Genomic DNA, 11,384 nt, shown 5'->3' with positions numbered 1-11,384 from the left:
TACGATACGCGATCTTCATGGCCACCACTCCGTTCATATTAGTTGTCCTTCACATCATTCTCACACATGTTAAATTCGACTTATCATGTTTATTTATCGGTGGTTTACTGTGTTCGTCCACATTGATCGAAATCAAGTCGAACTAGTATTTGGAGAGTCCACAACATATTTAAAGGAAAAGGGGCTCCAGAAACGAGTTGGCGACAGAAAACGCAACCAATACTTGAAACTCAGCGGTCAAATGTTTGCGCTTATACGAACACTCTCGTGGCTACTAGAACGTGCTTAAAGCCAAGTTGTCCTAAAGGAGTTTTTAAACATCTACAGGATTCGAACTGAATCAAAAGGGTACACGCAGTTAAATAAGTAAGCTTCGTGTTCGAAAAACCGCGAGTTTCCCTTTTCCCTACTTTGTTACTTTTTACTGATTTTGTGAAGGTTTTAAATTTTTCGCTGATGTTTTTGAAATTGGCTGTTTCTAAGTAGGGCGTACATGTTCTTCCTTTCTTTCTTGCCTTAATTCTCCTCTCTTTCTTTTCTTCTCATTTTCTTTTTTTTTAGAGAATGATTTATCGGTTTAGTCTCGACGGTCATTGAAAGGCTAAAGTCAATGAGTGATCTGATCATAGTTTCCATCCCGCTGGTTTGTAGGATCGAGGGAATGAACGACAGCAAATCCTTCTCGCCGAACCATCATTTTTGTGCGAGGAGCATGGGTTCCTTTCCGAACAACGGTTATTTATCGAGTAGCCGATGTGGCCCAACCCACACAGCAACGCTTTACTACCCTCCCTCCCATCTTCGGTGTCGAAAATAGCTGGATACGGTGGACAAAGAAGAGTCACCAACTCCTCTTCAAGAAAGCCGAAGATGTTGCAGTTGTGCGTGGATAGTGATCACGGTGGAAGGATGGGTGAAACTCATCGAGACGGTAGCGACTTTCCTAGCGGCTGTTCTTACGTTTAGCTACCCCTTCTACCACTACAAAGTGGAATGCAAGTATAAAGTCGCAGTAAGCACATGTGCGTTCGTCTTCGTGGTCCTGCACATCATTTTAAAAAGCGTCCACTGCTTCGAGAAGGTGATGCCACTGCTTGGAATGATCGGATGTTTTCTCCTTTCGGTAGCCTTAGCCATTGGCTCCGGAATTGTGTGCAACAAAGGGAACACGCATTGGAAAGGGGAAATATTGATTGTATCAGACGTTTGGGGTTTCGTAAAAGCTAGCTGCTGGTTTTTTCTTCTGTGAAGCGATTTTTACCTCTTCATCCTCGTTTGTCGCCAATCAACACCGTGCCGTGATGATTGGAAGACTCTAACTGAAGAAATTCATGGTCCAGCAGAAGATCCTGTGGATAGAGTGGCTTAGCTAGAATTAAAATATTCAGAAAGAATTAATATATACGGAAAGATACGAAAGCTTCGATTTAGCCATGGAGGTGGTAGTTACGAGATATTATCTCTCAGATATCTAGAATGTCTGAGAGAACCAAAGTAATATATCTTACGTAAGTTTGATGAAATTAAGTTTTAGTTCACAACAACCAATATTTTGACTAGATCACCTGACACCCGTTAAGTATTTTTTGGTGGGTTTTCGCGTGTTCCTATGTTGTAGTTCTACTTCAGTTTGAGTAGATGGTATTACATTAAATGATTAGGATTTAACAGACACAGTTTCCGTTTTGGGTTGGTTGCTGCAGTTTCAAGCCTAGCTGGTTTTCATTCAGCGACGCAACCACATGCACAAGCACAACAGCTGTTAATTCCGTAGGATGCCTGTGGCAGTCCGACACCGCGGAAATAAGTTTTTTTAAGGGCACGATACAATACTTAACTGGTCAGCGGACACCTAAACGAAACCTTAAAATGCCCATAACTTTTACAATGTTTTCGCCGAGTCTAGTCGACAGCGTAAAAAGGCAAAACTTAGAGAGAATACTGTAAACTTAGCTTTGAAACTCGGCTCACCTTTTGGATAGTTCTTATGCTCAATTTATATAATTTGCCAAAGCCGAACTGAAGTTGCACGCGATATGAAATTGTTGTTTTTGGCAGGTGGCGAGTCCGTGGCAACTAAGGTTTTTTTTCTTTAAAAGAGCTAAGGCTAAAAATGGGACGGTTTTTGAATGGCTGAAGCGGTGATCCGAGGACGCTGCATAAGCAGGTTTGTAAAGCAGTGGCTTGAACCGTATAAATCGGCATGTCAACGGTTTTTCGGTCAGATCCGCTGAGAAGACAAAACATGCCCATGTTGTTCGACTCAATAGGCACTCGTATAAATAGCACGACCATCCCATCCCCACTGGGGATAACTGGCTCAAGTAGAGGAAGATGAAACCGAGGTATGTTTTAAGTACAAAATGTCCATTTTAATGATAACAAATTAAGTTGTCACTTTCCACCTTTGCAATTGCTTTTCTGAGCAGCAATTATTTTACTTTCTCAACAAGCATCTTGTTTCCTATCACAAGTATGAATAATTTGTAGCATGTCTTTTTTATGCTACTTTTCCCTCACTAATTATTATTTTTTTCTTTCTTTTTGCTTTTTCGTCTCTTTCTTACTAACCAACTGCCATCTGCAACATAAAATATGCTGATCTAACAGAATACTCCTGGCTCATTTAGCTCCCTGACTCACAAAGTAACATCACCATCTTGGTACTAGTAGAAAACAATTTTTTTTAATAAACAACAGTACTGTTAAGTAAAATAATTATTATAATATGATTTAATTGATTTACATGAATAAAGCACTGTATTGTCTTTTTCGAATTCTTGTATTGCAACAGCCTTGAATGAATCAACTGTCTTCTAGATTTGATTTCTTATATCCAGACGCTGAGTCAGGGAACAAAGAACTGAAAGAAGTAGGTATATCGCGCTATCAGTTTATATTACGATTAACAATAATATTGCAGTTAGCTTTGTAGCATTGTAAGTGTCAATTTTGGTGGTATTTTCAGCACTAAAAATGTTGCAAATATTGTCCTTAATCGATTACTAGTACCACAATTTATTAGTTTTGAGATGTTCCAAGGCCTCCCAAGGGTTTTGAGCAGCGTAACCTGTCGTACTTGCAAACTGCGAAACTACTAATTAAAAGCCGCTACTCCTGGGGCCGATGAAAATTGCTAGATCTCGTAGACAAATATGACTTGATCATTCAAAAAGAGGCTTATTGCTACTGAAGTTGTAATTGTTATGACGCAAACTGTACACAATATCAAACACGAATAAATATTTAGGTTTACAAGACGAACCATCGTCGAGAGTGCGTTGGTGCATGTTGAAAAAAAAAAAATAGAAGATTATATCTGTCGTGTATGGTCATCATTGTCTCAAGCAAGGCTGGTGACGTCTATAAATAATAACATGCACTTGATCAAAATCATTTTGCTTTGTCTGGAGAGCTATGTAATGATTAGGTTAAGTGTAATTAAGTGAAGTGATTTTGAATGAATTACATCCAGAGCGACGGATTTTTCACATGATCGCGAGGAGATCTGCTCGGAATAAACTAGAACAAAATGATCGTAGCTTATTTAGGATGAGAAAATCAGAATTAAAATTGCCAAAATCATGGACAGATTCCGCAAAATTATCTTCACGTGCCTTGTAAGAGGGAGTCACGCTTACTTTGTATGACTTCCTGTACCGTCACGTGGTCTGAAATGAGCAAGAAATTAAATAGGCAATAAAAAGTTGAGATCTAAATAACAAAAATACCAAAATTAAAAATTGAATCCTAACAATATTGAATAAAATATTGCAAGTGAGAGCCACAGGACAAGGTATCTTATACAAAATAATCCTTAAACAGAGAAAATAAAAGACAAAAATGACAAAGGATGACCAAACATGTACAAGAGTCGACACAAGAGTCATAAAAATAAATTAAATGTAATTTTGTTCAGCGGTTATCCTTGATTTGCTCATGCGGGGGAATTTAAATAATGGCGCACGCGCTCAAACTTCCAAGCCGTGCATAGCGTGCACCATTCAATAATATTAAAACTTTTTTTATTTGTGTCCGCTTTCATTGAAAAGCGAGATTTCCGCTTATGTTGTATGGTAGACATGCGAATAGATGATTCCACGGTTACTCCCACTAGGGACGAAGATAAGGATATGATTTTGACCTCTAGTTCGGAGACAGCTTTGAACAATTCAAGCGTACAAGCTCTTGACTGTGGAAACAATTGCTTGAATGGCATTAAATGGCCGCCTGAACATCACACAAAGACTACGAGTAGCCGAAAAGAAGATACTACCTTCAACGATTTAAAGCTTAATCCCTCCTTAGTTACTCATGGTGGAAGGGTACTAAAAAAACCTGCACGTTATATGGAATCTGACTCCGACGAGGGAGCAAGTGCGCGAAGGAAGTTTCCTTCAGTGAAGAAAAGAAAGCGTCTGCTCTCTGATTCTTCGCGTCCTAAATGTAAAAATGGTAGAACAAAGTCTCTCGAAAAAGATTCTTCTGATCTATTGTTGAGTCATAGAATTAGAGGAAGGCTCCTGTCGCCTGAGCGGCAAAACGGCGAAATTTTAGACTTAAAATACGAGTTGGACCTTGGATCGACGCCTGGCATGGCGAGTTCTTTGTCAACATCTCCTCCTTCTCGTACTCAGCCAGGTGAATCTGTTTGTGTGAAAAGTACTACAAGTGAGCTGCAAACGGAGTCGGAGAGTTCAAATTCCTTCGAGACACCTTTGAAACGCAAAAGAGGTAGACCTCCGAAAAATCTAACACAGTCTTTAGGGAAATTACATTCAGTTGACATTCGTTCGAATTCGCCACATGGCAATTGTGAAACAAGTGCCACGAAAGCATCTCTCGCGTCACCTTCAACTTCAAAATTTGGCAAGAAAAGAAAACGGTCGAAAGGCATACGCTATTTGCAGGAGAACTGTTTATCGTCTAGCAGCGACGAGAATGAAAAAACGCCGTCAACTCCCAGGAGAAGGGGTCGACCACCGAAGAAATTGTTGTCGAGTTGCGAAACAAAACACAAAATATTCAGGACACCGAATGGCGTTAAAAAACCTTGGGTGCGGCCGCTTTTGAAAGCTGTCGACAAACGTTCTTTCGTGAAACCTTCTAAGAAATCGCTGGACTTAATGCTACCTTCACCGGAAACGTTCGTGACCGGGGTAAACTCTAAGTTCGTTGGGGTTAATGGCTGCAGAATCCTCTCGTCTGGGAAGGAGGTTAAACGCAAACGTGGTCGCCCTCCAAAGCCGAAACCCGAGCTTTCTTTTGAATCAGACAATATTCTAAGTGATGCATTTCATTTTACTGGAGAAGACGAACAGAGCGATGGTTCACCGACATTGAAACGTAAGTTGAAGAAGTTGAAGCTTCAAAAAAAGAACGACAAAAGACCTCTTGGCACTTGTACTCTCAAGAAGAGAGAAGTTACGGAAAAACTCAAACGTAAGGTCGTGAGTAAAGACAGAAAAAACCTTGAGGTAAGAGCTCAACCTAATGTTGCTCAATCTGACTATGAGCCATTGGTGGAAACTAAAGAAAATCTCCATAAACGTAGAAGGAGAAACAAAGCTGATAGAATACTTGGAATGAGACGAAATCTCTCTGGGACATATGAATATCTAGTGCAGTGGAAAGATGGAACTAGTTCATGGGCTCCATCGGATGAGCTATCCGATTATGAACTGGACTTCAAATGTTTTCTTGGGCATGATTACCAAGACATGACAGTTGTAAACAGACTGGCGTACAAAGCATATTGGAAAGAAGACTTGATTGAATACCATAGGAACCAATGTGAAATTGATAGATTGGCTGCAACTGATGATGGGCACTCGGTGCATGTTAGCTCAGAAGAGCATTACTTTGATGGACAAATTAATGATTCAGATCCTTGTCAAAAACATTACATCTGTAAAGAGGTGTCAGTGCAGAAATTAAACGATTGTGTTCATGTAACTATCAGTCGCTCTTCCAGCAAGAGAAGCAAAATCAATCAACGAATTGTGGACTCGCTCACTCTTGTCATGGAAGATGCTGCTATAGATGAGTCACAATTTGTCATCATTAGTGGCTTAGGAGAAGAGACTTTCTGCGGAGTCAATCTCAAAGACCTAACGCAAGTTCCTTGTGAGGAAGAACTGAGACATTATAGAAGAGATGTGGATAAAGTCAGGTAAGTGAAAATACCTTTAGATAGCTCATAATTTAAAGCTCTACACTAAAGGACTTGCAACAGTAAAATCTTAGCAAAACCTTCATATGTTTTACCCACTTCTTTCGCCCAAAAAAGTCTTATGCATTTTGCTGAAATTGTCCCTTCCATACAGTTTTATTACATCTTTTTCAACTAGTTGTTGAAGTCTAAATGTGAGAATCTTGGACTTGTGCACATGCTTGATGACCTCGACACTGAACAACCAAACTGTTTAACTGTGATCTTGTTTGGAGTTCAAGAGTTAAAGGTGGATTATGCACACTCATTTGAATAATATTTTGGCAGGTGTATTGGGTAAAGTTTTTGTAACAGTATTATGGTGATATCTTTGGTATGATAATCAGCTCAGGTAAATGGCCACAGAAAGGTTTCCACAGCTTCCCACATCAAAAATCTTCAAAATGTTAACTAGTAAACAATTTTTGTTATTGTGACAACTGTTTTGATTAATGGGGAAACAAGATTACACAGAATTACAGTCTTTACATTCAAGGGTCTTTTTGTCCAAGTCTTCCAGTCCAAAAGTTTTTTCATCTAATTGTTAAGTCTTTTCTCAAAGCAAATAAATAACTTAGAAGATTAGATAAGGCCTAGATAATTTCCTTATCATTTTGGACTATGTTGTTGGTTATGTTGGACACCCAGGGATGTTACACTTAGTTGTGTATTATGCCTAATAGGCACTTAATGGACCTAAGACTTTAGATGAAAAGACTTGGATGAAAAGACTCTTGGACAAAAACAGTAGATACTGTTGCACCATAATATATTCCATTCACTGGGTCTTAAACCCTTTTATCCTAAGATCTCGTTAGTATTTCTCCTTGCTGTCTGCTATGTACATTTCTTATGATTTTAATTTGGAGAACTAGTTATTGGACCATCTAGTAATCCCCTAATTGATATTTTTCTTTATCTCGTCACTTGTCTGCTTGGATTTTGAATTTGAATTGTGAGGAGAAATTCTGTCTGCAAATGTTCTCTGAGATGTAATATAGGTGCTTTAATCCAGTAACAGACAGCTGTTTTTCAGCTGTCTAAGAAAGGTTGTTGTCCTCTTTTTTTTTTTTTTTGACAACTTATCTCGAAAGAAACAGCTTAATACAAATAGACTTGTTTGAGTCCTTTGTGACCATAGCAAGAAGTTTAAAGTCCTAGCATTACAAATTTGTACTAGTGTACGATTTTGTTAACATTGTGTAGTTTTGATAGAATTTAAAGGTGCTTGTGATATCTTTTTGAGCATAGCAGCAGAGTAAGTGATAATTTAAACAAACACAAGATAATTTGGTTTTATCATCTGATTGGGTCGATAATGTGAACTGGTGACCTCAGAGGGATTCCAAAGCTGAATTTTTAAGCATAATAACTTTGTCAGAGTCTGTCCTGGATTAAAAAAAATTAAGACTAAGGGTATAGGAGTGGCAGAGCTTAGATAACAATTGAGTAAAGGGAGTGAGTTTCTAATAAAAGAAACTGTTCTGTTGTATTGGTGGGGGATTTTACAAGGTGGCTTGGCCCTATCACCTGAGCTGATTCTGTAAATTGACCACTGTGGAGAGATTCTAAATGTGACATTTCCAGGGTTGGCACTTCGTCAAAGCAAATTGTTATTGTTAACATGTTTATATTTCACCCTGTTATAGATATTTGGTGCAGGTGTTAATTGACTTTCCAAAGCCAGTGGTTGCAGCAATCAAGAAGCCAGCGCTAGGACTGGGTGCAAAACTTGTTTCTCTCTGTGATTTGGTTTGTGATGAGGTGAGTTGGTAAACAAGAGTGTAGTCGCTTTACATTCTTACCCCCAGAATATATATTCTTGTAATACTGAAATACATGTAACGAGAAAATATTTCATGATGAGGATGATTGTCTCAGTCTGTTGGTTCTGATGCTTACACTGAAGATTTTCTCCAGGTTCTTCCAGTTTCTGCCCTCTTCCATCAACACCAAACCAAACTGCCTTTCATCTTTGAAACAGTTAACAAAGAGCCACATTGTAGATGTGTAATTACAAAAATTTTAGATTTATTATTAATTTTGTAACATAATTTCCTGTTTTTCAGGCTTCCCTTGGTGAGCCAGTTGCTCTTCAGAATGTATCCAAGGGACGGGTCCCTTATGGTTTTGCAAAGCTTATGGGACATACTTTAATAAATGAACAAATTCTGATTGGGCACAAAGTACCCACTTCTCAACTTGATTGTCTACATTCAGCATCTGAAGTCTTCAATCACACACGTTACACAGCGACAGTTTCAGCCTCACTGAAGGCTATGAGTCTTCCAAATGGAATGTCTTATGATGACTGTATGCAGACACATCCTGCTGCAGACTCGCTGTCAGAACTGGAACAGCAGCTTCTAAAGGAAGAGAAGAAGGCGAGGAATGATTGCATTGAAGAGATGAAAGCTTTGTGGAAGGAGGTTCACTCTCAACAGCCACTGGACATCTAGGTACAGCTACATTTGTGTAAAGTTATTGGAAAAAAAACTTTTGTGCAGCCCTTCAGTTATGGAATATAAAAATTTGTAAAGTTCTAGCTAGTAGGATTTCATTGATGCACGTTGTAAGCATTCTTGATGCCTGCTTCTGTTGTTGTTTTAATTTACTTGTTTCAGCATGCTGTTCTTGCAAAAAAAATCACCTCTCCATTTGTAACTTTTGCAACTTTTTCATACCACTTGGTAGCAATTGAAATCCCCTAACTGCGAAATTTTTATCGTTTGGTGTGTGTTGAGTATTTTTACCCAGATTACCACATCAAGTGTCTCGAAAATCCTTTTTGCAAGACTGTATCTCCACAACCTAGCAGGCAAAAAATAGATTAGTTTTTTAGTTTGCTTTTGCAGCTTCATTAAAGTAGAGATTTGATGTTGTATTCTGTGGAAAAGCTACATGCATGTAAATTTAGAGATATACCAAAAAGCCTTGATAGAAATTAGGATGACATGTCTTGCAAAAAACAATGTGTTGAGTATTTGTGTATACATAATATTTTTTCACTGGGAGTCAAGTGGGGTGTTATTTGCTTCTTGCATTACAATATAAAGTAAAAGTTGCCAAGTCAAACAAGGAACTATTCATTTGTTGAAGAGAATTGTAAAACAAAGAACATCCATTGTCTACCATTCCAACTCTGCTGTCAACTCTCTTTAAACCAGACACCCTATGATGCTCATCTTTGAAAAAGAAAAAAAAAATTGAATGGGAAATTGCACTATTGATGTTTTTGGTCAGACTGTACTTCAAGAGCCATTTAACTTGTAGAATGGGAAATTGCACTATTGATGTTTTTGGTCAGACTGTACTTCAAGAGCCATTTAACTCGTAGAAGTGATTAACATGTAACTTCTCCCAATAATATTTATAAATTATTCAGAAACAAGTAATGAGAATATTCAAGCTTATCTGGTAGAAGTCATAAACTTGATCTAACACCAAATTCTCATCTATGATTTGCAATGAAATGTGTAGTATGAGTCGCAGAGAACTAATAATCAGATCATGCGAGTTAAAGGAAATAGCTCAATTTGAAATAGGTAAGGTTAAAAACAATAAGGGGAATTTTTATTAAGTTGTGGTAAATGCTTTGAGGTAGATTTCTTTGTGTATTCACTCAGGGTTCGTACAGGTCATGGAAAACCTGGAAAGTCATGAAATTTAGGTGTGGGTCATGGAAAGTCATGGAAAATCAATATGCTCTGTATGAGTGAAATGCAATAAGACCCAAAGTTGAAAAGTTAACTGACGAGTCCAAAAATCAGATTTAATCTCATTAGAAATAAACAGAAGCATGCAATGTGAGAATGTTCGCAAACATTCTTTCACACAGCATTCTTGTCATGGAATCTTTCAAAAGGTCATGGAAGAAGTCATGGAAAGTCATGGAATTTTAACAGGTCAAAAGTGTACGAACCCTTTCATTCCAACAAATTGGAACTTTGATCGCTAGTTTTTTCTTTTTTTTGAAGGGGAGAAAACTGGTGTACAAGGACCACAACCAAAAAAATAACTTGACACCCACCATGTGGCATTAGGCCAGGGAAATGGGAATCAAACCTGGGACACAAGTGTGGAAGGTCAAGATGGTTTCCCACTGTACACACAAAGAAAGAAAAGTACACTCCTGCAGGTATTCCTTAAAACATTTGGAATGGAGGCCTTGCAGAGAAATTCCCTCTTCCCCTGCCCTCCACTGCAGAAGCAACCATGTCTACTTAGAGAGTGTTGACTGCAATGGGTGCATTAAGGCTAATTAAAACAAAAGGCTTATTATGGCAAGAGCAGATCATTCTTCCCTTTTGTGACTGCATAGACATGTATAAACTGAAATATTTGTAAAGTTATCATTAGGAAAGTTTTGAGGTGAAGTTAATATATACGTGTAATTATGTATATATCCATAATTAGACAAAAATTAAATAGTGAGAGTTTTCCATACATGCTTACAGATTATAAAATTGCAAACACACGCTATTATGATACTGACAAGAACATTGATCCCATTGGAGAAAATTAATTTACCAAATCTAAGTCTTTCTTGAAATTCTCAAAATGCTGGACCCAGCCCAGCCAAATCTCACTTTTTGTTCATTTTGTTAGTCATGTGAATAAAGCAAATTAAGAATTAATGGTACAAGTGATCCCTCCTCTTTGTAGCAACAAATTAAGTTGAAAAAATCCTCACATTCTTTTATATGTTAAATTTATGGAGATTGACAACTATTAAAGATTCTGAACAACAGTTAAGTAAACTTGCTTGTACTCATTGTTTGAGTACGGTTAGAAATCTTTCCTTAAAAAAAACTATGAACTTTACTCTTTCACAGGTAACATAGCTACTAGTAGAGCATTTGCAAACTTAAGAACATACCCTAGTTTTCAAAACATCTGCAACAATTCTCAGGCATGTTACACCAATCTCATTGCACTAGCTATCCTGAATCAAGTCATTATTTTTGAGCACTTGTTGTACCCATATCAACAGGCAGTTTACACTGTCCTCACTGCGCTAGCCCTCCTGTATGGAGTCATTATTTTTTTTTTAGGACTTGTTGTACCCATATTGAAAGGTAGTTTATTTGTATTTATGCCTAGTGCTATATTTATTGCATGCATTGCTTTATGTAGTCCACCACACACCGGTCATGGGCAACTTTCCAAATGA

The 11,384-nt window shown here is 38.0% G+C and overlaps 1 protein-coding gene and 1 pseudogene across 2 annotated transcripts; both read left to right on the top strand.

Annotated features, from left to right (window-relative positions):
- The window catches only part of LOC148728237 (uncharacterized), an 11,088-nt pseudogene extending 9,555 nt beyond the window's left edge, over positions 1-1,533 (top strand).
- Positions 1,534-3,979: 2,446 nt separating this feature from the next.
- On the top strand, positions 3,980-10,327 carry LOC111340495 (uncharacterized). 2 transcript variants are annotated; one of them, XM_022947351.2, is made up of 4 exons: positions 3,980-6,172; positions 7,861-7,975; positions 8,281-8,670; positions 10,189-10,327. In XM_022947351.2, the coding sequence occupies exons 1-3, from the start codon at positions 4,074-4,076 to the stop codon at positions 8,668-8,670; spliced, it is 2,604 nt and encodes an 867-aa protein (XP_022803086.1). In that variant the 5' UTR covers positions 3,980-4,073; the 3' UTR covers positions 10,189-10,327. The 2 variants fall into 2 exon arrangements, with proteins under 2 accessions (XP_022803086.1, XP_022803085.1); XM_022947350.2 differs by lacking the exon at positions 10,189-10,327 and having other exon boundaries at positions 8,281-8,813.
- The last annotated feature ends 1,057 nt before the right edge of the window (positions 10,328-11,384 follow it).

This window comes from Stylophora pistillata, chromosome 6 (assembly GCF_964205215.1).
Source record: "Stylophora pistillata chromosome 6, jaStyPist1.2, whole genome shotgun sequence".
In the NCBI taxonomy this organism is placed as follows: domain Eukaryota; kingdom Metazoa; phylum Cnidaria; class Anthozoa; order Scleractinia; family Pocilloporidae; genus Stylophora; species Stylophora pistillata.
This window is presented reverse-complemented; position numbering and strand designations above follow the sequence as displayed.